The sequence below is a fragment of the Pinus tabuliformis genome, chromosome 5_2 (genome assembly GCF_031772625.1).
Source record: "Pinus tabuliformis cultivar Carrire ecotype Pingquan chromosome 5_2, CPIR1, whole genome shotgun sequence".
Lineage (NCBI taxonomy): Eukaryota > Viridiplantae > Streptophyta > Pinopsida > Pinales > Pinaceae > Pinus > Pinus tabuliformis.
This window is the reverse complement of record NC_142306.1, coordinates 1,015,635,247-1,015,661,123: the sequence shown is the minus strand read 5'-3', so window position 1 is coordinate 1,015,661,123 and position 25,877 is coordinate 1,015,635,247. Positions and strand designations below refer to the sequence as shown.

General features: G+C 39.4%; 1 protein-coding gene across 1 annotated transcript in view; it reads right to left on the bottom strand.

Annotated features, from left to right (window-relative positions):
* Positions 1-4,290: 4,290 nt before the first annotated feature.
* LOC149162718 (BTB/POZ domain-containing protein At1g21780-like) overlaps positions 4,291-25,877 on the bottom strand; it is a 117,671-nt gene continuing 96,084 nt past the window's right edge. The window contains exons 3-4 of the mRNA XM_089437350.1: positions 5,332-5,447; positions 4,291-5,178 (exon numbers count right to left, since the gene is read on the bottom strand). Coding sequence (XP_089293476.1) covers positions 4,573-5,178; positions 5,332-5,447 — 722 coding nt within the window. The 3' untranslated portion in view covers positions 4,291-4,572. The remainder of the gene's footprint in view (positions 5,179-5,331; positions 5,448-25,877) is intronic.

The following is a 25,877-nucleotide window of genomic DNA, read 5'->3' as shown; positions in this document are numbered from 1 at the left end:
ATGTGTCTTCACTCAAGCATCGCAAGTGAGTTAACTAGATATTAGGCTATGGTTATGATATCACCTACAAGAAGGGTATGGATAATGTGGTCTCCTTATTAGTCGAGCGTGCTTACGCACCCTCACCATCGGAATAGTGAGTGACTCCGTCGATGGCGGCCTTGATAGTCGAGTGTGCTAACGCACACTCGGTAATACCTTGTTACAAAAATATGAGAGGTCCTTATTTTATTTTTCCTTACCAATGCTAGTTTGGATTGTTGAGATATAACAAGAATTGATAGTTAATGCAAAAGTTGTTCAACTCGTCCAATAGTGATAAGGAACCCCAAACCCTCCACAAGCTATAGTTGGTAGCATGACACCTTAAGGTATTAAAGATACAATTTTTGGAGCATCTCTCTACTTTAAATCATGGATGTTAGTTGACTTGTAATCCTCTCCCACCATAAGTTACTATGGCTTTAAGAAAACATATGAAAGAGTTAACCACTCATTCGTTTGGACAACATGAAGTACATACATATGTCGTCGAATGTGACACAAGTTAAAGGAACAAAGGTGAAACAAAGAAGCCCCCCTATGAAGGCCATCGAGCTAGGCCAAAAGGTGGTCATCCAGCACCAGAAAGTTTGTTGACTATTATTGGGGTCCCATCCAATTTCAAAACTTGGTTAACCCACTTAGCATGCCTGTGGGTAGTTCTGTTAGGCTCAAGAGTATAGGAGTAGTCCCTCCAACTCAACCTCTGACCTCCTCAATGACAAGCGAAAGGCCTATCAATTCTCCTGATTAATAAAGAAAAGTAAGACCCCTAGGAGATGGTAACCTTTGTTGTTCCTTGAAACCATCTCACTAACACTTCCATGGAATTTTATGGTTGTACTCCCTAAAGAAATTAAACACTATATCGTCATGGTGGTTGTTCACTATCCTTCCAAGTTTCTTTCTAAAAGGGAGTTTGTATTAGAAATTGTAATAATAATAATGCACCACCAAGCAAACATGTGAGTGGAAATACTCCATGTTTCTATGTGACATTCTCACACCATCATTAAAATTGAGAGTATAAAAACAACTTCATGGAAGAACATCCATGGCATACAAATCACTTACTTGACTTTCATGTGATTCTAAATCATTTAGAAGGTAGTTCTAATTATATCAAAAGTTAATGGTATAAGATTCTAGTGATTCTAAATCATTTAGGAGGTAGTTCTAATTATATCACAAGTTAATGGTATAAGATCTAAATGTAGGCAAAAGATACCATGTTTTTTTAATAATATTAGCATGTTGCAAAAATGTAATTGAAGCCATGAGGTTGACGAATTCATTATACATAACAGACTTAGTTTTTTTTATAAAAATACATTGGTTTTCTAATTTGTGATTTAAGTTATGCTTATGACATTAAGTATAAGTTGACATAGTCATATGGTCCTAAATTAATTGGATGCTCTAATTAATATTTCTAACACAATCTTCATAAATTGTTAAATTTAAGTCTACATGGACTATAATTGATCACATGCTTAATGTAAAAATGAGTAAAAGTTATAACTAATAGAAGTCCATCAAATATTTATCTAATTCTTCATGGATTATAATTGGATCAAATTCGTACTGTACTATAAAGACGAATGAAACATTCAAATAGTCTTACGATCCTGGAGGCATGGAGCCCTACAACAAATAATGTTGTTGTGTGAATGTTAGTCATGGAGATACTATAATTGATTATGTAAACTTGTGCTGGTCAAGACTCCATTTCTAGACCATGGTTATAAAGAGATCTGAACCTTATCAATGCAATTTTAAACTGGAGTCATATTTATATATATGAATAATATCTCAGTTGAGTGTTTAACATAATTTTATTATAGATTGAATTAGTTGAGTCTTCGTGTTTGTTTAACATAATTTTATTATAGACTAAATTAGTTGAGTGCATGAAGTCTTGGGAGTCAAAGTATAAGCATGTGAGTATAATGTTAAAATTGTGTTATAGATAGTAGAGTTGCATACTGTTAATAGAGTCCAAGTCATAACCATCTGAAAGTATGTAAGTTGAGATTCATAGTGAAGTAATAGAAGAGTAAATGAGTAGAGTCTAATACTTCATGGTTCAAACTTTTGAAAATTCCAAATATTTTGAAGAATGTTGCAAGCTTTAGAGATTTTGAATATTTTGAAGACCATAAAAATCATTAAAAATATGCCAGCGCTAGATGACTATTTTCAACCATTGATTCTACAAATGTTTTTTATCATATTCCAATCCTCCTCCTTCCACAATATGACATTGTTCTTTATAGGATCTATTATTTTAAATTACTTAACCTCATGACAACATAAGCTACTCAATGTACCTTCTACAACTTGGCTTGTTAAAGTGGAACTTTCTCCTTATGATGTTGGCCTACTCTGGATCTTCTACACTTGCTTGATTTCAGTAGTCCAATACATCAACTCTAATTTACAAGAGGCCACCATCACTTCGCTGTGGAACCATGCTGGCGTAGGATACATGAAGATTAGAGGGGTGATGTGGCCCCTCGCTTAGCATTAAGGTCAGGGAGTGATATTGTGTTATAATGACTTCATTCTATGGCGGCCCTTGTTCAACTCAAGAGGGGGTGTTGGAAGTATTTAGTGTAATATGTACATGTCACCATACCCCATTCATATGTATCATTATATACAAGTATGGAGAAGGCATACTTTATTCTGTTATTGTATTACTTGGAGTGGTTAATGCTTACATAGACAAATTTGAGATGCAAACTCTATAACCGTCTTGGGAAATGCTCCCTACTTATGTGGCCGTATAAACCCTCTTGGCAAGGAAGTAGGCCCTATAAACCATTTCGGCAAGACTCCCTACCTGAGTTGCGTACAACTCAAACTCAGACCTCATTTATAAATCCTCTTTTGATCATTGAGCTAAAGCTCTCTAATATGAAGTGTCAAATCCTATGGGAACTCCACATCTATGGTGTTCACTTGTGGCTGATGTACAACTTGAGTTGGCATACTATTAAGAAATGTGTATTTTCTGTGAGATCACAAGTTCAAATCCGAAGAGAAATAGAATATGTACACCTCAAGAAACAATAAAATTCTTTCTAATACATTTTTTAGTTTGCATTTTGGTTCTGTTCAATTTCTTCATTTCTTCTTTCTATTTATGATCTCAACAAAGTGTACATTAGCATTAAAACACTACAGCGTAAATGGTTGATGCACGCCCTCGTGCTTCCCATACTTGCCAATTTTGTCAACCTCTTAAAGCTTTAGTTTTACAAAGTTTGTGGATAAGGAAACTAATAAAAAAAAATGTAGACGGCATCCAGATAGATTTATATGGCTGACTGATTTACATGCGTTACAGATGTTCTGGGCTCACACATGAATGTCTATGTTAAAAAGTCTTAACAATCAGGCAATTCTCTAATTATTATATAAAGGATATCATGCAATAAATATTTAAATTTACAGAAACAACAGTCTTCATTCAAGCACCTTTACTGGAAAGCTAAATACAGAGTTCTAACTCTCTCTCTCTCTCTCATTTGTACAACTGGAAACATTAAAATTACAAGAAGCCAAATATCAATGAAATAATAGTATCAGTCTTTTATATAGAACTACTTGCGGCTTATGTAGGTGCCCTTGACACATTTGCGATTCTTCATAAATAAGATAGGATGTTTTGATTTATGAACACAGGTGATCATTAACAATAAGAATAAATCATCGAGAGTAGAAAATACAACCAGTCACAAAGATATAATTTGGGAGTTTCAAGGGTACTCCTAACATTGATAAGATTAAGGGATCAAGTAAAAATGAAAGGAGTAAGAAAGGGTGTCTGGAAGGGGTAAATCCCAGAAAAGAAGAGAGAAACACTACTCAGTGTTAGCAATAAAGGTAGATGTGTAGGAGGCAGCAGAGCCATCTCCGTTCTCGTCAATCACTCTGAAAGTACCACTGCAGTGCCTGTCCCTGCCTCGTGTCCTCATCAATCATAAGAATCATATTGTATTTCATTTTAAAACTTGGCCACGGCATCAGAATCTAATAGCTTCCTAATATAGTGCCATTAAAAATTTAAAACCCATTTCTGATTTTAGAGATAACATGCCATTCGTTGAGACACAGGAATACGGCTGATTTAGATATCTTCTACCAATTATTTGGAATTCAAATTCCAAGAATACAATGGTCAGTGGTCACTCCTGGCAGTAATTTAACACCAGAACAAAATTCAAATGTAGGTCCACTAAGTAAAGAAAAGTGATCATTTAATTTTATTTATCTATATACAAAAGCAACTGGAGAGAAAATCACTACGAGTACATTATGGATCCAATAGCATAGTTCTATCTGAATTCTTCATCTATTGCTAAGTTGATGAAAGATGTCAGTTAATTCTCTGAGACATCAACACAACTTTCTGCATGTTTAGTGGCGGCCCTTTACATGGGACAGATTGAAAATAAAGTGATTTTATCCATGGACACTCTGGTAACTATGGGTTTTAAAGACAGACGATGGTTTGTCGACAGTTTATATTAACCTCCAAACATTTAGAACTTCTTGAAACATCTCGATGGTCAACTTCCTGTCGGCATGCTGTAAAAATATGTTCAGATCTTCTCTCACGTCATGAATCTTTCCAAAATCAAACAGGTACTTAAAACACTCATTCTTCAACCGGGTTAGCTGGTAAAGCCAGGCTTGTTGAAGCCTTTCAAGAACATTTTTACAATTGATATCCTCCAAAAGGCTGTCCTCACATGCTTCTTTCAAGTCCCCAATAACAAATTTCTCAGAAGCCCTGAGTAATGCTATCCTGTGGTCTCGAAAGTCCTCAAATTTGATGCCTCCATATATGTAGCTTAAAAGAGCCATGCAAGCTTCAAAAGAGATGTCTTCAATGTCGATTGTTGATGATTCTTTACCTTTAAAATCTTGCAAGAACATCCTTTCAAACACAGGGGATCTGGCTGCTAAAATTGCCCAATGTGCTCTAACACTACCATTGGCAGTATTTATTGTAACGTCTGTATGAACCCCATCATCCAGCATATGAGTAAGGCACCTCAGAGCACCCTTGATTGCTTTACTTTGCATGTCTCCTTCATTTGGCCATATTGAAGAAAGTTCACCCCCCTTCATTACCAGTCATCACAAATCCCATTACCATAAAATCAAAAAAGAAAATAGGAATTCCTATCACGAATTAATCCAAATAGCTAACAATGGTTTATAGAGATAAATGTCAACTAAGAAACCACTCTCAGATGAGAATGGTTACATTCTTACATTCATTGAAGCAACTTTTAGATCTAGAAACTCCACATCAATGATAAACCGTCCATGAAAAGTCGTCTCCACAGGCCACACGAAATCTTCACTGCTTCGGAGCAACCTATCTTGAACTGCGCAAATTAAATGAGTTTAGCCCAAGAAAAAAAGAAATAGAAGCACATATCAATTATCAAATTTTGAACTTTTGTGTAAATCACAACACAATATTAACACAGAAAAAAAATATATATATATATATATAAATATTGAAAAAAATTAAATACGTAACAGTGATAGGAACGGTAACTCCCTGTGCTGTTATCTCAAAACAAGAAATCTAATTATCATATTCTTGACATTTTCAATGCCAGACAAAGGTAAAATTCACCAATTGCCTCCATAATAAGAAGAAAAAAAGTTGCATTAACAAAAATACCCCAGCCTCACAAAGTATTTCCTGCAGATATATTTATATGTCCACAATTACAAATAAGGGATGTTCCTCTCCATGGTGGCGACCAACTTTTTTATTATCTAGATAGAAACTCAAAAGAATTTTGGATATATCAAGCATTGCCAATAGGATTCACTATGGATAACCAAAATGCCACATAGCATTTTCTGCACATATTTCACGATTGAGTGGACTAGAGCTACTTTTGGGATTTAACAAGCCACTTCCATAATTCTACAGCAGCTCTGATTCTATCATTTACACCATTGCATAGGCTTTCTGTAATAAAGACTATTTTCTCTAGAATAAAATTTCAAGTTTAAAACTGTGTAATGCAAACATCTAGTGTGCCCCTCGCATTCTTGCTACAGAGATGGTAAGTAAAGACCAAAAAATACATTTTCCAGATGTTTCACGGCAGGTTCTAGTACTCAAATCTGTTTCAGAACTGCATAACACATTTTTCCTTCTTTCAATGAGGTATGGGTGGGCCTCACAACTTAGAAACTGGAAAGAAAATCAAGAAAATTGTTAATAAAACAATAAAGAGATGGTAGTTAAAAAACTGACATGCCACGATATGTGACCTTAAAATTTGTACCTTCTGAACAGATCGTTTTTCCTTCTTTTTGTTTTGGAATTCTCATTTCTAGACCCTGCAACTTATCGCTAACCTGTACCTAATTCCCCAATCCATATGACAGATTTAAAAATGAGCCTGACCATTACAAATTTAAAATTCAGAATCGAGAGAAGTTTTGCAGAGTAGCATTAGAAATCCATTAAGCTAATAATGGATAGACCATAAAATCCAAGTAAGCCTAACCATCACTACGATCCTTGTTATAGCTAAAAAAACACCCCCCAGGGTCCAATAGAAGGGGATAACACCTGCCAAGTAAGTGTGTCAAAAAGTGATTTGTGGAAGGCTCTAGAAAAGTGAAATTGGAGGCTTCAACACTCCCTTGCAGTTCTAGCTAAGCAACACTAGGCCCAACAATGCCCTGTGTTAGAGTAACATGAGCAACAGAGGACTACCAATGCTCCGGTGCCATTGAATTGGAGTGGATAAGGCTTGATAAGGATCAAAGCACCAGACACAGTCAAGAAAGTGTCAAGATTCAATGTGATCACTCCTGAGAAAAAATTATATAAACAAGCTCTCCATAAGTCACAAAAGAGGAAAAAATGATAACGTCGGAATGCTGCCAAAAGTTTGACCTACAGTCTACTTTTGTGACAAGCTTGCATGAACAGGTCTAGATATCAGTCAGTGCTGATGACAAGATGACTCGAACAGAGGCTACAGATGGCACAGCTATGTACACTTGATTGGTAATAATGCAAAGTGATAAAGCTTTCCCCCATTTTATTCATGTTTTCCATTGATGTTTACATGCTTGTCTTGGATTTATATGTATGAATGCACTAATCTTTTGTTGCAGCAAAATAGTGGTTTTGTTTCTTGTTTGTGTGTAGAGATTAAAGAGTAGGAGTAGGCGTTGAGATCGCTAGGAGATCTCCTACAAGCTGGCAGCACCAACTAGAGTTGTTTCCTCACAATAGGAAAGGTAACCTCTTCCACTTTCTTCGCGACTTTTTGCTTGTGTGCTTGGGATTGTTTGTCTTGAATTGGACTACACAATATTCACACACCCTCTGTAATGTACCAAAGCTAGGAATTGCCAATACAACTCAACAAATATTAAAATTTTCTTTGGTAAATTTCTTCAAACACTTGGTGCACATATTTTTCGTCAGACACTTATGCAACAGAGATATATGAGAGGCAATCCACAAATTTTTATTAGCTTGCTGAGAAGGATTACAATGCAAATATTGAATTCTGAACGTGGTACGTTGTTCTGGAAACTAGAAAACGAAACTCGGCCCTCAGGGAAAGTGTTCTTAGCTGACTGGAAAGGGACTCAGCTTACAGGAACATGATCTGGCAGATAAGAAGCAACTTGGCCCTTCAACAATTAATATCTTCCTCTGTTACTCGGCCTCCAACTGATAACAAGGAGCTCGGCCTCTAACTGATGACAAACTGATCACAAGGAGCTCGGTCTCTAACTAATGATGGACTCGGCCTTCAGAAATTTGACCCTACCAAAGATTACAAGCCAAAGATGCAACCTCGGCCTGAAGATGACTATCTCAGCCTCCAAAAGAAATGTGTGACTGATCTCCACAAGAAGGAAGCTCTCGGCCTCCAAGGGAAGAGAATACTCGGCCTCTCAAGAAAACAAATCCTTAGCTCCAAAGTGTTAATTTGGCATCTTAGTGACAAATTCCAATCATTGGACTAGATTCCTCATTCCGATAGGACCAATTTTGACTTTTGAAGCACTGGATTCGGATAAGGGAAAGATTATTTTTGAAGTGAAGCCCACAATATGACATTTGATCAGGTCGGCCTAGAGGCTAATTAGCCCTCCTCCAACGCCTATAAATAAAGATCACCTCAAGCTCATTTTGGACATCACATTAACACATTCTTCTTCTCTCTCTTGATTTGATTGGCTCGTACAGGTCTGAGGCAGCCTTATTCTCTTTACACGTGCGAGGTTCTCTTGGGCATCTTTGCCTCTTCTGCGTTGACTTTTCTGCTGAAAGTTTTGGCATCAGTTTGACCAAATTTGACTCCTCCATTTGACTTTGTTTGACTGGAAAAGATCCGATCTTTTGAGGCCGAGTTGACTGGCAGCAGGACCGAAAAAATCTGGGCAGTTTGACCAACGTTGACCGCAGGAAAATTGCAGACTTTGACTGCAGAGAAAAAAAGTACAGGCTTTGACTGAGTTTGACTGCGATATCTTTGACTGTTTTGGGCTGAATTTGACCAGTTCTTGAGGCCGCATTTATTGCTGATCTGACAGAGCTGATTGGAAGGGTTGACTGTTGAATTTGTGCACTGGTTAGGGCACACTTTGACTACTGTTGACTTGGACAAAATTGCATATTTATGACAGTCGACCAGGTTTGACTTCTCATCATTGGTATATTGAATTTATGGTTGGTTGATTTGCTTAATAGTCAAAAGTCTTTGACTTTGACTTTTGTTGATGAACATTGCTCATTGTACTCTCTGCAGAACATTTTATGACAATCTAATAAAAGAAGAATTTCAAAGGGCTTTTCCCTGGTCTTTGACCAAATCGGTGTCTCTTGTTGATGTGTTGATTGTCTCCTATTGTCATTGCATTTAGTGTTTTATCTTCAGCTACTATTGTTTATAGGAAGAATTAATTATTGTTGAAAAAGATTGCTAATCGAAGAATTGAATTGGGCTTAAGTAATTGATATAGCATAAAGCAGTGCAAAAATTAACATGGAATCAGAGCTAAGGGGAAGGACAAGCCCAAAGGAGACAAGAGTTGAAGCAATCATCTTTGGAAAAGTTAAAAGAGCCTATCTAATCAAGTCAAGATGTCTACCTCTTACTTCAAGGAAAATGAGAAGTTGGGTGACTCATCTAACTTTGCTGCTTGGAAGATCAAGTTGGAAATCATAGTTGATGACAATGATGTTTGGGAATACATACAAGGAAAAGTTCTTGAGCCTCCAGAAAATGCTCCCGCTGCTGCCAAGAACAAGTACAAGAAAGGTGAGTTAAAAGCAAAGAAAATTATAGTTGATGGTTTACAAGATCATTTACTTGCCTATGTTGGAAATTTGAAGAAGTCTAAGGACATGTATGATAAGCTAGTTGGCATGTATGAAGTCAACAATTTGAATGAAATCATCTCCTTGAAAGATCAACTTAAAGATATGAAGATGAATAAAGGAGAATCTGTGCAATCCTTCATTATGAGGATATCTCGTCTTCGAGATCAATTGCAGAGAGTTGGGGAAATTGTGCCTGACAGGGAGTTGGTGGTGGTAACCCTTACAAGTCTCCCTCCTATATTGGGAATATATACAAGGAAAAGTTCTTGAGCCTCTGGAAAATGCTCCCACTGCTGCCAAGAAGTACAAGAAAGGTGAGTCAAAAGTAAAGAAAATTATAGTTGATGGTTTACAAGATCATTTACTTGCCTATGTTGGAAATTTGAAGAAGTCTAAGGATATGTATGATAAGCTAGTTGGCATGTATGAAGTCAACAACTTGAATGAAATCATCTCCTTGAAAGATCAACTTAAGATATGAAGATGAATAGAGTAGAATCTGTGTAATCCTTCATTATGAGGATATCTTGTCTTCGAGATCAATTGTAGAGAGTTGGGGAAATTGTGCCTGACAGGGAGTTGGTGGTGGTAACCCTTAGAGGTCTCCCTCCTATTTGGGAAACCTTCATTACCACTATAAGCAATAACAATGTTTTCCCATCATTTGATGAGCTCGTTGGAAAACTCACTCAAGAAGAATCAAGGATGATCTCAAGAGACAGGCTACAAAAGCATGAAGAAGGAAAGTTTGCTACCTTCATCACTCATAACAAGAAACAAGAAGAGGAGGTTCATCGGGTTCAAGGAAGCCTCCTCCTCGAAATTCTAATAGAAGGAATGGAAGAGATAGGGAATGTTGATTTGGGGCAGCATCGGATGTGCTCTAAGCCTCAAATTTTGCAAGGAGGCTTGGGCACAAGTATTCCAACCAACCCAGAAAGCATTTTGGAAAATTCCACCCATAAGTGATTTTATTAAAATAATTAATATTTTTAATGGGGTTTGTTAGTCTAAAATTAGGAAAATTAAAATATTAATGGGTATTAATCTAATCAGGGGTGAAACTTCTAAAAAAAGCCATGGATCAAGTCAAAACAATCTGAACCTTTGACTATGTTTTAGTGTAGGCCATTGGTTGTCCAATAGGAAGATATAAGAAGGGGCTTGAGGATCATTTGGAAAACACAAAAAAAGATTGAGAAAATCGATTTTTTGAAGTGAGAAGTTCTTAGGAGGAAAAATCCATTGAAGAAATATCTTGCAATTGAGGGGCAGGGATAGCAACTTCCGAAGAGAGAGATTCTCAATCGGAGATACATCAGCAGAGAGAGGCAGTGATAATGTGGTAGTTGTCCCGGCGGATGCAGATCCGCTGAAGAAGTACAGAGCTGAGATGGCTAAGACGAAGAGGATGATACTGGATGGAGTCAAGGATCATGTCGCATGTCACGTTGCTAGCAAAGGGACCGCTAAGGAGATGTGGGATGCCTTAGCCACATTGTATTAGGGATCTTCCGAGCAACGGAAGATGTAATTAGAGCAGAAGCTGAGATCTGCTCAGATGCAGAAGGGAGAACGTGTGGATCCATTCCTCATGAAACTGAAGGAGACCTGTGATGAGCTGTCATCTGCGGGACATACACCTCAGGATTCGGAGTTAGTGAGACTGGCTCTAAATTCCGTCTCGGATGAGTGGCAAATCTTTGTCCAAAGCATCCTGGGAAGAGCAGCGTTGCCAAATTGGGACGAGATGTGGGCAGTTTTGAAATAAGAAGAGTTGAGGAGAGACCTTCTCAAGGTCAAACATGAAAGGAGCAGGAGCAACAGTGGGTCGAAGCCCAAAGTAGAGGAGGAGGATAATAACGCAGCCCTTGCATCGAAGGGACAGTAGGGGAAACAAAGACGAAACAAGGACGTCTCCAAGGTAAAGTGCTTCATATGTGGCGAGATGGGCCACTATGCATCCCAGTGTCCTTTAAAGAGAAAGGACAAGGATAAGAAGCATGATTCCAAGGTTGTAGCCATGACGATTGACAAGGAGGAGTTCGCCATGATAGTCGAGATACCTCTAGGAGGGATTTGGAGTTGTAGTTCGAAAGAGCTGCAAATGGGCAAGATCCTTAAGGAGCCCACCTCTTGGATCGTCACCTTGCTACAAGAGCCCATGATCAGGAGTAGCGAGATGGTGGAGTTTCAGTTGGTGCCATGGAGTGTTGATTCGACAGATGCAGTGGCTAGGAGAGCCAAAGATTGAGCAACGCAGAGCAAAGAGGCAGCAGTGGGAGGAGGCACAGTGCAGAGCTTCAGCAATACAGTGGCTTAAGAGGCAGCATAGGACTAGCAGCAGTCAAGATTTCAGCACCGAGGAGTATCCACTGGATACTTGTCCAGTTTGGGTGTTTTCAGTTGCTTCTCTCAGTAACTGAGTTGCAGTGCAGATGTAGTGTTGGGAGGAAGGACCAGCAGCAGCACGGATGTAGAGGGAGCTGCAGTACAGATGTAGCATTGACAGTGACAGTGTTGAAGGCAACAGTACAGTAGCAGCAACAACGCAGTGGTTGATGGACAGCATGTCAAGTATCAACAACGCAGAGACAATGCTTCAGAGTCAAAGCAATATGTAGAGAGGCAGTGTATTGCTAGAGCACATTCCTCGCTAAGAGGGAGTGTTGATTTGGGGTAGCATCGGATGTGCTCTAAGCCTCAAATTTTGCAGGGATGCTTGGGCACAAGTATTACAAAGAACCCAGCAAGTGTTTTGGGAAATTCCACCTAGAAGTGATTTTATAAAAATAATTAATATATTTAATGGGGTTCCTAAGTCTAAACTTAAGAAAAATAAAATATTAATGGGTATTAATCTAATCAGGGGTAAAACTTCTAGAAAAAAGCCATGGATCAATTCAAAACGATCTGAGTCTTTGATTATGTTTTAATCTAGGTCGTTGGTTGTCCAACAGGAAGATAAAAGAAGGGGCTTGAGGGTCATTTGGAAAACACATAGAGAGACTGAGAAAAATCGATTTTCTCAAGTGAGAAGTTATGAGGAGGAAAAGTCGATTGAGGAGATCTATTACAATTGAGGGGTAGGGATAGCAACTTCCGGAGAGAGAGATTCTCAGTCGGAGATACATCAGCAGAGAGAGGCAGTGAGTGATCCAGAAGCCTTGACACAGAGGTTGACGCAAGGCCACGCAGAACCAACGCAGAGGGAGAGAGGAATCCGAAATCTGCAGAGGAATTCGATTTTCAAAAGTCGGGAACCAGGGTGTGAGACCGAGAGGCAAAAATCGAATATCTTGGGTAGCAGATTGACCAGCCAAAGAAGTGATGCAGCACCCAAAGAGCTTTACATTGGGCTGACGTAGACACTACGCAGAGGCAGCCAGAAAAGCCAAGGGGCAGTCAATTTGGGGTTGGATCAGCCAGGATTTCTCAGTGATTGTGTGAGGTAAAACTCACAAAGCTTCTGCCAGTATTTCTCTCTGTAACTGAATAAACCTACGAGGTATTCAGTGATGTATTCATATTTTGCTGACTATGCATAATCCTAGTGCAAATTCGAAAGACTATGCATAATCCTAATGCGAAGGCCGCTCACAACTTGAGTATTGTTAGGGATCTAGCCCAAGCTCTGACTGCTATGTTCGCACTAGATGTTTCGCAAAGTTGCCCAACACAACACAAGGCACTTTTATCTGCTATTGGTGGGGTGGATCCCTCAAATTCAAATATCATGACCTTCAATCCTTCTTTATGGAAACCTCGTCTTCGACATCATCTGGCTTTCTAGATAATGGTCCAAGTTTTCGACCTATATCATGTCATCGAAGTGTTGGAAAGCTCTAGCTTCACCCACGTTATCTCCACCTAGATCAATGTTAAAGGCTTTTGATGGTCATACCTTGCAGCCTCAAGGGGTGTTCTCTGCTTAGCCTATTGATCTTGGGAGCGTAAGGATCTCTATTAAGGTCGAGGTCATTGATGCACCATTAGAATATAACCTCTTGCTCAAGCGAAGTTGGTTTTATGCCATGACCGTCATCGTGTCATCAATATTTCGAGTCGTGATGTCCCCCCATCAAGGTAAGATAGTCACCATTAACCAGTTAGACTTCTACAAGCCTAATCTGTGATTTCACGATAGTCAGTCGATCCCCTTTGTAGGTGATCCCACTACTCTTGTTGAAAGCATCAGAGCAAAAATGTTCAAAGACTCCTCATTGATGGGCACATGGGCACATTCCCCCTACTTCCACCTAAATTGTCATAATCAGCTAACTCCATCAACGTGATCACACCTATCTCCTACGACTCCAATGGATCTACTGATCCTTGGATCAAACCTTCTCTTGAGGACATTGGCATGTTTGTTGAAATGGAACCTACTAAATCTGAATCGAGTTCTTTCCATGATGTCAAACTTGATCCTTATTCCATAGCATATGATTCTGATGGGTCCACTGATCCTTGGATCATTCCTTCTCTATTGGACATTGGCATGTTTAGTGAAATGGCGCCTCTTCGCTATGAGTCGAGTTCTTCCCACAATGTCGAACTTGATCCTTCCTCCCTCTCATATGATTCGGATGGATCCATTGATCCTTGGATCAATCCTTCTCTTGCGTACACTGGCATGTTTGGCAAAATGGCACCTACTGCCTCTGAGTTGAGTTCTTCCCATGATAGAAAACTTGACACTTATTCCTTTTCCACCTAGGTTGTTGATCATTCTTGTTCCCATGAAATCTTTGATCTTGCAATGCTACTTGATGAAGCCATCTGGGAATATGAGGATCTTTGATCCACCTTGGGAAGAATCATATCTCCATTCATCATTTCTCCTTTGTTCGGAACACTTGAAGCACAACTTGCACACCATTGTTTCTTCATGTAATGTCAATTGGGCGCAAGATCCTAAAACCACCCATGAAAGCTCTTATTGTCCCTGCATCTGCTAAAGAAGCTTCATTATCAAAGCCATGTTCTCTATTTCTCCACTCAATCATCATGAAATCCCTGCAAAACCATCCTCGATCTCATCAATATTTTATCATGTGCAAAAAAAAGGGTCAAAACAGCGCTTCCCTTGCTCTATATCTAAAAAAGAATTCCTTCAACACTCAGTCGTAGTTGTAGGCCAACGTTACAAGGCTTTTGTTGCTATAATTGGTCTACAACAAAGCGCTGAAGAGACCATGATTTGAGTATAGGGGTCCCCACATCAAAAATTCAGGGAAAACATGCATGAAAATGACACAAAAAGAACAAGGAAGGGATGAGGACTAACCTAGTGGTGATTGAATCCAATTTCGTGCCCTGACACTCTCAAGATCTGCAAAATAAGTTTTGGCAGTGTTATCGCTTAAACTAGCAGGGGGCCTAAGGGGGATCCCTAAAGGGAAATTGTTAGGCCAAGGGCAACAAATGGAGACTTAGCCCACTGCCACCTCAACTAAGGCTCCCTTCTATTTACGAACTGTTAGGATTCCAAAAAACTCTCCTAGGTTGTAACTCGGAGATGCCTGATAACATATAAACTCAACTATTGTTGCAAGGTTTAATGGAAGGAATGATGGTTTGGTTCAAGCCAGATAACCACTTCTACTCTGTTTCACTCCAGACATGCATGAACACCCTCAGACTACAAGGCTTTAGACCACCAATGCTCACAGTTTTAGATATTAGGTGAATATGGAGAATACTAACCACACCAGCAGATACACAAGACCATGTGATGGTCGGCTGCAACTAGTACAAAAACCTGCAAATCTAATCTATTAATGCAAAGACAGGATGACAACTCTCTTGCATTAGATAGAAAGAAACCTGAGTAACCTATTCAGTGATGCATTCAAGATTCTAACACAAAGATAAGATGACAGTTATCTAGTGCTAAACATCAAGAGATCAAGAACACAGCATATCAGGTACAAGCTTAGAACAGAGGAAAATGGACAGTGAGCAGTTAACAGCAAAAGAAGCTTGTATTTGCTAAAAATGAAGATGAGACACTGCAAGTGACAAAATGTCTACAATCTCCAGAAGTTGAACCTTACATCAAATGCCAACCTTGATTACATCTTGCTCCTGGATATTTATAAGTTTTTGTTACAATGGCACTTGGCCGTTTAGGTATGGAGGGGTCATAATTGACCACCAACTGCATTTAACCGCCTGATGGAGTCTCTGAACGAGGTTGCTTGTTTCAATGGGTGAATCCGATCTGTTCAGGTGTTGTGCTGTCCTTTAGGCGGTTGGAGTGCTTGTACCGGTGGAGTCCATGACTGATAAATTCAGTTACAAAGTCGTGTTGTGTCCTTTTCTCCTTTGGCCATGCTTTATGTTAAATATGGTTGTTGGGGATCCCACTGTTGTCAATCAAGCAGAGCGGGTTATCTCCTTCCTCGGTCAACAGAATGGACGTGAGACGTAGAGTGCGTGGGTAGGTGGAAAATTTGGGTGAGCGAGAAGAATGACCGTCGGATCGGGGAGATGAATGGCGGAGATGGTTCGGCGAAAGCTATAGACCGAGGTGGGAACAGGGTGTGTCAGTGTCATTGGATCTTCAGCGGACAGATCGGACAGTCATCGGGCGACGGAGTTGCACGGGCGTTTAACGGGCGAGGGCGGTTTGGTCGGGCGGTAACGGCTTTCATCGCACCGCTTTTGGGCACTAAGTGGTAAACGCTCGGGGCCGAGCGATTCCACTCAATGATCGACATGTAGCAGCGAATGAGAGAGAAAAACCGCTCTCACCGGGCGCTATCGCTCGATCAAGTTGATGGCACAATGTATGCGAAGACCGTCAGATCAGGCGGAGATGCATCTGACGGTGAAAATTGGTCGAGCAAGTCACCTTTATTGGGTGCGATGTGGGCCGTTAGATTGTTGGGGAATGATCAACGGCGGGAAAGCGATTATGAGCGCGTGAGGGCGTATGGGTAAGGTTTTATGGTTGGTTTGACTTTGCGCTTAGAGCTGGGGCCAAAAGGGACTTTGTCGGATTTTAGAAGGTTTATTTAGGGAATGGGAAAGGTTTAGAGGTGAGCGGGGTGAAGGAAGAAAGGGAAAAGTGACCAATGTGAGCCCCCTTTGGACACCACCAAACAGACCATGCTTCTTTCTGACCTTAGAAAGTCAGCGCTGCATAGCAAAGCTAACACGGACTTTCACAAATGGGAGGAGACCCAATATGTATTGGAGTCACTAATGAATGATAAGTCAATGGATATGAGTGACCCAAACTAACCCTTTCCCAGAAGAGTTTGAAAGATGGAGCTTGCTTGCTCACTAAGCAAGGTAGTATAGATTCTAGGGAAAGGAAGAGAGGATCTTGGGGGTTAGGTGTATGGGAATAGGCTTTGTTCAGGAGTTCCCCAAACCCTAAAATTCTTGTTAGAATTGGTATCCCGAATGGTTCTTGAAGAATGGTCCTTTGAAGGAGCGGGACCACACGGGACCAAGTGGACCCGATCTAGGGTATGAGGAAAGTATGAAGCAACCAATGATATTCTTACCCTAGACAAGGTGGGGAAAGGATCAAAGAAAGTATTTTCACTCAAAGATGTTGTTTTGACCCTATGAGGCACTAGCCTTGGGGATGGTAGGGCAAGTTTTGATCCTAGAGCTAGGGCTTGACTTTTCTTCCAACTCCATCATCGGAATGGCTTCAAAATTGGAGGAGGTCTAGAGGAGAGGCCAACGTAGGAGACCCTAGGAGATCGAATTCTTTTATGGCTAGCTTGTCGGGAATTGATGCCTTAGTCACCCCAATGTGGCTAGTCCCGGAAGGATGTGAGAAAATATGGATTTTGGTGACCACCCTTGGTAGATTAGAGCCTTAATCTCTTGGAGAATGGAGTCTATGTTGAGTAAGAGTAGGATTTCTTGGCTCCTGGTCAAGGAGGCCTCAATATTAAGTAGTAAATGCATGCAACAATTAGCCCTAGAACAGTGAAAATCCCAATCCAACATATATGACAAAAGTAATGAAGAATAACATCAAAAGTATGTACTTACATGTAATAGAGAATATTTAGCCATTCACAATTGACAATCAAGAAGCTCCAAGAGAAGATATACCAATATCCAAACATCAAAACTCATCCATAAAGCTCCAATTCATCCTTAGAAAAAGTGCGAAAATCTCAAGAGAGATATGAGCAGTGTGGAAAAAGTCTGCAAAAAATCCCGATTTAATCCTAGAAATGCGATTTTTTGAACTAAACGATTTAATCCCCCGACTTTTTGGCGACTTTTTCACAAAGGAAAAAATCGCGATTTTTTCCTTATACTCCCGATTTAATCAGGAGTCGACCGAAAAAGTCTTCCTCCCTTCCCAGGCCGCGGATAAGGAGGCCGTAAAGGTGAAAAAACTATAAATTGAAGCTTCCATCCATGCATTTTCAAGTTATTGCATTGTATTGTTTGTCATACTTCTTGCGAGCATAGCAGTGTCATTTGTAATCTGTTAGTTTTGATGTTAAGATATGTTGTTGTTTTCCAAGGAAATACAAATCTTTATACTTCATATTTCTAGTTAGAAAGCAAAGTATACATTGGCTAAGCCTCCAGGCTTTCAGTGATCCAGACTCTAATAGCCACTGCCCTTCAAAAGATTACAAAAGTACCAAAAGGACAGGCATACAACAATCTTCCATAGAAAGAACCCCACACCAACATAAACATTGTTACAGTTGTTGAATGCTTCCAGGAGAAACAACAAAGAGGAGGTCATGAAGATCAAATAGCAACAACCTGTCCAAAAAAAACAAAACTAGTGCCTCAAAAAGGAACCCATTTTTCAGACAGGAACAAAGTACTTGTGAAATCTTGTGACAGCAAAGATCCTTCCTGCAATGAGAGCACATTTTGAAAGGGAATCTTCTTTAGTGGTGAATTCCCTGTAAATGTGGGGAAAGTTTATGTATCAAAAGTGGATTTTACCTCCAAGAGTTTTTGAATAATAGATGCCAAGGCTAGGTTAATAATCTGACATCTACTGTTTTCTCAGAAAATAAGCAGCTTGGATTCACCAAGCGTTAATTTTCACATCTACTGTGATACTAACTGTTAATTTTCATTGGACCTACCACCTGACACCTTATTACCCAAGCAGATTACAATCTACTGAATAAATGCATGACTTATTTCTTAATACAATTACCAGAAACAAAAATTAAAAGGGGAAGAGGATCTGAGTGACTGATTACTTGATGACTTTTAGATGACTCATGATATACATTTATTATATTTTTTGTTGATATTTTGACTCTTGAGAGTTGAGACTCGGACAGGACTCAAAATTCAAGAGTTGATTCACTATTTTGATATGTGATGTAGCATTAGACTTCATATACATATTATATATTAGCTTTCTTTACATGTTTATGTGGAAATGCATTTATTTGATGTTGTGGATACTCTGGATGTTAAAATTTAAAAAAAATGAATAATTTTGTGTTTTTTTATTTTGCCGACTTTTTCAAAAAACTCCCGACTTTGACGAGTTTTTCAACTTTTGGACCCTTGCCGAATTAATCCCGACTTCGACTTTTTCCACATTGGATATGAGATCCAAACCAAAGTGATGATGAGAAATGAACTCATCTCACTTGTATTTATACACAACTTAGGAGTTCGATTTAGTCTCCTTGGCCTACATAAGCCCCAAAAATAAAATAATGTTCTAATAATACAACTTTTGGTGACAAGCCCACCAAACTAGCTCATAAATGAAAAAGTAAGCCTCTCAGGAGGTCAAATGATAATCTATGCATGTCGTAGGGCCCTCTAAGAGGCCTAATGAGGTCCATGGGTGCCACAATGAAGAATAGGACCCTCGAAAGTAGTGGACAAGGGGTTGGCCCCTTGTAATAACCTGTGGTGCTCCAAATCACATGTGGGGCACACAGGTGTCCTCATGGGTCTCCAAACAAATCGAAGATGTTGTAGATCGTCTGCAAGGGCTGGGATGATGGTGTAGGTGATGCCACATCATCATGCAAAACCTGGATCATCTACCAAGTGTATGGTGTAGATTTGGAGTCGGCTGGGCATGATAGATCAAGTGCATCCTCCCCATCCAATAAGTGAACCACGAGCAATCTCTAAATGGTTGTGGGGATCCATGGAGTGCAATTTGTTGTTGTGGAGGCCCATGGCTCTCAACGCTCACCCTACATGTGCCAATGTAGCCCTCTAAAGGATTAGGACCCCATATAGGGAGACCAAACCCCAAATGGAAACTATCTGCAATCCTGGATAAGATCCAATGCGTCCCTTAGCCTTCCAGTACAACAAGTCATTAGAGAAATCAAGTAAATGAACTTACCTAATCATGAACCACAGGTGGGGACTTCATAACGGTCTGCCCTTCCATAATGGGCTTCAGGATGTGCCAATGTCTTCTAAACTCCAAATGGGGTTAACCAAGCGCCCTATTAGGTGGTTTCTACTTCTAAGTGGGCTAATATAGTCAAAGTACATCCTTCAAAAGGTGGTGCCATGTGGCAGATAGGTGAATGGAGTAGGGAATGAGAAGGGGCAGCCCTAGGTCACATGTCAGGGTACAAGGGTAGCTAAAAAGAGGGAAGCCCACACTTGGGTTTATAGTGTATAGGAGGGAGCAATCGTGGTACATGACGTGCCCCAACCTTTATTTTTCCACCCTTCTTTTATTCCTTTTGCCTTTTTATGATTTTCTTTGATTCACTGCTTGGGGCTCAAGGGGTTAGAACATGATGAGTAAGATATAGCAATAAGATCCCCCTTTAAGGTGGGGCGGTTCATCGCCCACCATGGATTGGTATTGTTGTCGCACAGAATGTCTAGGCACCACGACAACAACTCAGATTGGGGGCTATCACCTTGATCCCCAATCTCTTCGTTTAAGCTGTCTCCCTACAGTAGGCTAAGGGGAGTAGACACTATGAAAAAATGGAATGAAGAAGAACTAGTTGGGAACCAACCAATTCGGGAGACACGGTGAAGCGACCAAGTACTTGATTAAGATTTAGCAAGACTTAAAGGATTTGATTAGATTTTAAACGATTGATACCAGTGCCTTATGGAGTCAATGATCTTGCTAGGGAAATTAATACCAAGTAATTGATTAGCAATTGTTGCTTAGATGAATGACTATCTTATATGAAATGCAAATCCTAAAGCTAATGTGAGATGCAAGAATCTTGGTTAATTTTAGTTAAATGCCTATTTGAATGTGAACCCTTCGATCCTTTCTATGTTGAGCCTGATTTCGTAGTACTTGGCAGAGAGAAGATAAGGTGAAGCACATTACGGTGTGATTAACGATACCTCTCCTGAAAATCTAACATACCCAGTGCCTCCGGTGCTGCAGAGAGCTCTTGCTCTGACGATTGCAAGGTCGTCGTTTTAAGTACCATTAAAAGTAGGCTTCTCAAGCAAAGATGGATGGATACCTATCTCTCTATCGACCAAGCTTATGCTTAGAAGTAAATTTTATTTATGCAAAGCTAACCTTTATGCAAATGCACTGGATGATGAGATGAGGATTAGAAACACTTGTGTCGCAAAAGCCCTCAATCACCAAAATGAAATGCTCGCTTTATTGGATGAAGACTTAAACATAAACCCCTGAAGATATTACAATTAAACCACAAGCTTTTCAAATATTTTTGATACAATTATAGCTCAAAGAGAACAAAAACTTCTTTGCAATTTAATGTCAACAAATGCTCAAAAAATACTTAGCTTAGGACACAAAGATATGCAGTTTATTACAATTCCACGACAGAGCACTTCAACAATTACTTGAAAATATTAGCAAAATATCTAACATGTAATGAACATCAAATAATTCAAGTAACGACGATCAATAGATGCAAAAAATTCTAGCAATCAAATTTCTAGAGATCCAAATACTTTAGAAAACCATGAAATTTAAATGCTAATCAATTCGCAATCCTAGAATTAAAATGATTTATGCTTAGTGACCCAGATCTAGGAGAATTTACCACCTTCCTATAGTCAATCTTTAGATACAAAAAATTTTAAGCGTGTTTAACTATAGAGAAATGCAAAAATGCTAATACCACAGAGTTTTCTTTAGATTTTACCCTTAACACACAAAAAGAACACCAAGAAGGAACTATAGATTAACAATTAATGATTCCTTAGACAAATTTAATGTGCTAGGCTTTATGAAACAAGACGAATGTGGTAAATGATCAATTATGATTCTTTAATGTGACCAAAATAAATCAAAATGATTTAATAATCTTTTAAATTTTTTAAATGGGCCAAAGGCCACATAAAAAAAATTTAAAATCCCTTAATGTGAAAAATTAATTTCAATTTAAATTTTTAGTCACATGGAATGAACCTTATTTAGGTTTTTAGAATTTTTTTAGAATTTTTAAAAAAATTTAGGACTTTAATTTTTTTAGATTTTTTTTAAATTTTAATCAAAATCAAAATCATGAAAAAAATGAAAAAACAAAAGTAAATTCAAAATAAAAAGAAGAATCGGAAAAACAATAAACTAAGAAATTGAGTCTCAAAAAAATTTATTTGTTTGTTTTTTGTTTTAGATTTAAAAAAGGAAAACCAAAATAAATCAAAACGAAAGGCAAATCCCCCCGATGCGGGTGGCACTACAACTCTTAATGCTCATCATGCAGCAAATTAAAGCCTGGTACTGCCAGCTGCAGAGCAGCGTGGCTTCCCAAGACTTCACCTTGTGCGAGCGGGAGGAAGGTTTTAAGGCTGGATCTGGTAGGAGATTTGCATTAATGGCTCGCGCTGTTCGACGCAACATTCCCTCTGTTATAATCATGTCGATTCTTTGTGTCCTCCTCACACCTTGCGCTCAGTCTCACGGCAACGAAACCTGGTTAGCGGGGGTAGATGGTGACGGGTTGATTCTTGCTCACAGACGCGAGCTCCAGGCCAACATTTCCAAGGGTAAGCTCTCCTCTGTTCTGGACTTAAGCATTGGTTGTATTGTGCCTTCGTCTGGGGTGTTTTCTGTGCATTCAGTTTGGTATCTCTGTCGTTTCAACCAACCCTGTTCTGTAGTCTCTGGTGTCTATAATCTCTCTGCGCCCTACCACTCGTCAGTCATAATGGTTCGTTCGGGTAAAAGACATCGTTCTGGGGGGCGTCGTGACAGTGGCTTGCATTCTTCGGCCGGTCATTCTGTGGAACCTGAGAAGGCGCCCATCAATCCTCCTCCCATCCACGAGGCTGTGCCACCTTTGAGCTCTGGGCGCAAGCCAATTCCGAACAGTGCTTTCCAAACCACGCACTTTAAATTTCAAAGTAATTTGAACAGGCCTCTTATTACTGCTCACATCACCATTATCCTTTCGGAAGAGGAAAATCAGGTCTCCCCTCTGGCTTGCATTGCTCCTGATCCTTCCCAAAGCAGTGAGCACTCCATGGATAAAGATAGCCCGGAGAATTGGAAAAGTGAGAAGTCTGGTCAGGAGGAATTTCTTAAAAGTATTCCGCCCCTTGAAGACATAGGCCCTGCTGTTGAGGAAGGGACTCATGGTGAAGCAAGCCACTCCATGGCAATCCCTGTCAGCGATTTGGATGGCAATGAGAGTCTGAGGACCGGCAGTGCATGTCTGGCTGAGGAAAAGAATCATGGCAAGGTTAAGGAAGGATAGCGCCACCTGGGACCGCTTTTTCCTTTTTTGTTTCGGCTACTGCTCAGATAATCACCTACAGGCATCCTCGCTCACAGTCAGGATTCAGCACTCATGACCTGTTGTTTTTGGCTTCCCGCTGGGGAATTGGTGATACACTTACTGCTGGTTTGCACTGATTTCGTGTTTCTGTGGCCCATGTCTCCTTCTCAGCTAAACATGTCACTCTCTGTGTTTTATATCTGGTTTTTTGCTCTATGTAACTGGTCTCCCCAGCTTCATTTTGTAAGGGGGCAGTTCTGCTGTGTTGAGTGTCCTCAAGCTATGTTTTCTGAGGCCTCAACTCTATGTAAAAATATTTTTCTTTACAGTTAATAGAATTTAGTATTTGCAGAGAAAAAAAAACGAAAGGCAAATCATACATTAAAATACACTAAACCTAAACCTACGAAAACACTAAAGCTAAAAAAGAAAAACACAAAGGCTCGATTGCAGGTTTGCAGGTCCGATGGCGGGAGGAAGGGAGGCTTGCAAGTCGAGGAGTGGACAAGAAGAATGCAGGTCAACGGCGGGGAGCAGGAAGAGAGGTTGCGAGGGGATGAAGAGAAGAAGCAGCATAGGGAAAAGGAGAAGAGGCAGCGTGCAAGTTTAGGAGCAGAGGAAAGGGTGCGGGTTAAGAGACGCGGGGAGGATGGACGGATAGCGATGGAAACGCCGAGAGGAATAGGGATCTGTTGCAGGGATGGCGGAGAAGAAACCTGAGGGTTAGCAGTGATGAAGAGGTTGCGATTGAAAAAAAACGCAGGAAGATAGCAACGTTTGAGGGAGAAGGGTTTTGCAGAATATGAAGTTGCAAGTAGAAGGGTTGTAGCAGCGAAGAGACAAAGCTGAAGCTCTCAACGCAGGTTGAAGGAGCAACAAAGAGGGAGGCTACAACAGCGAATGGCAAATAAAAAAAAAATGAAATATCCCAGAAAATAGAAAAACGCAGCAAAAGAGAGGAGTAAACCCAAGGCAGCAAAACGATTTCGAAAATTTTACAGAGAAAAAGAAATTTCGAATCCAGCAGACGGTAGCTCAATGAACCCTTAAAAACCTTCCGAGAAACTTCTGATTTATTTGATATATTCTACTTCAGATTTATCAATAAAACACTTATAATATTTTTTCCAGGAATAATAAAAAAAAAAACCCTTGGACTGGAAAAATAGTGCTCCTGTAAAAATGTTTTTGAGGCCAGATCTTACCCTCCAGGGCCTAGATCTGGCTTCAAATCAAACTTCACCTTTAGATCTGCAACCTGTACCTGAAGACAGAAACACCCAAATATACAAAAAATAAATAAAACCCCAGAAACCCAAGTCAGAAAACCCAAAAATCTTTACAGATCTATGCACAGGAATGATAGATCTATCAGATCTGAGGAGTGTGAGTCCAACTCCGCTCACAGATCCTAAAAATCTAAGGCTCTCAATAGCCAGATTTATCAATTTCGCACGTAAAAGATTAATTTTTTTTTATTTTAAAGGAGGTGCTTAGCTCAAAACCCTTCATGCATCACAAAAAAAATTCCTATGATAAGCCCGGGATCAAATTAAGCTGGGCTCTTCAGAAAACACGGATCGAATGTTGGCTGGTTCAACTGAAAACTTCCCCTAAAGCCCGAGGATCTAAAAATCAAAACTTTCTTACAAAACTCAATTCAGCCATTAAAATAGAGCGAGAAAATAATAATGAAATTCAGATAAATAGAGATCCGTGTTATTACATTCAAAATTTAAATTATTACTTAAACCCCAACGACTAAGCATGATACCTGTACTCAAATCACTCTTTAGAAGCAATCGTCAATGGCTAAAAAAAAATTTACACATGAAAATGACACATCTTACAGTATTTCCATGAAGAGTAACACCGGCAAAAATTAACCCCAAAGTCTTTCTTTATTATTCGAAAAAGATTACACAAGAGTTTTTCGCTTAGCACACGACTCAAAGATCGGATGGATCAACTGACAAATGACCTCCTATTTAAAGATAAATCTTCCAACAGCTAGTTCGAGTGATCCTCATCAAAGCAATCTCGACCGTTGATGAGGATTAAAATTTTTTTTAATCTCATCCGTCGAAATATTAAATTCTTGAGAAAATTCGAATTTTTCAATTAAATACATTTTAACTCAAAAATAAAAAATTTGAGTTAATTTCCTCAGAAACTTGACTTTGACTTAACCCCCAAGGACTAAAGGCTTAAAATTTAGCAAAATAATTAATTTACCTTAGTCCCGGGACCTTTTAAATTTTGATTTTTAAGGACCGATGAATTTTGCCTTTGGAGAATTTAAATTTAACTAGGACCTAAAATTAATTCAATTTCTGGCTTAAGATTTTAATTCATTTTTTGCCAAAAAATTTAATTAATTGACCTATGAGGGGATAAATTATTTTTCCAACTCTCAAGACACTTTACATCATAATTTTCATATTTTTTACATCATAAGGGGAAAAACCCATCTATAATAGACCCTCACAGACTACCCATTTCTGCGACAAAAATATAATCCAACTGACCAAGCAATTTGTAATAAAATAACCTAACCAAATACTTAGGATTATTCCCAAATCAGTTTTACATAGACTCGATCTATAACACTAAGATTCGCCTAAGATCCCAGTAACAAAATACATTCCGACTTTGGGGTGAAACTAAAAGAAAACTCTGCCGACCATCTGAGAATGGATCAGTGAGACAAAAAGCCTCCCAGAATGTAGATCGTCACCAAAAAAGTAAGTTTACCT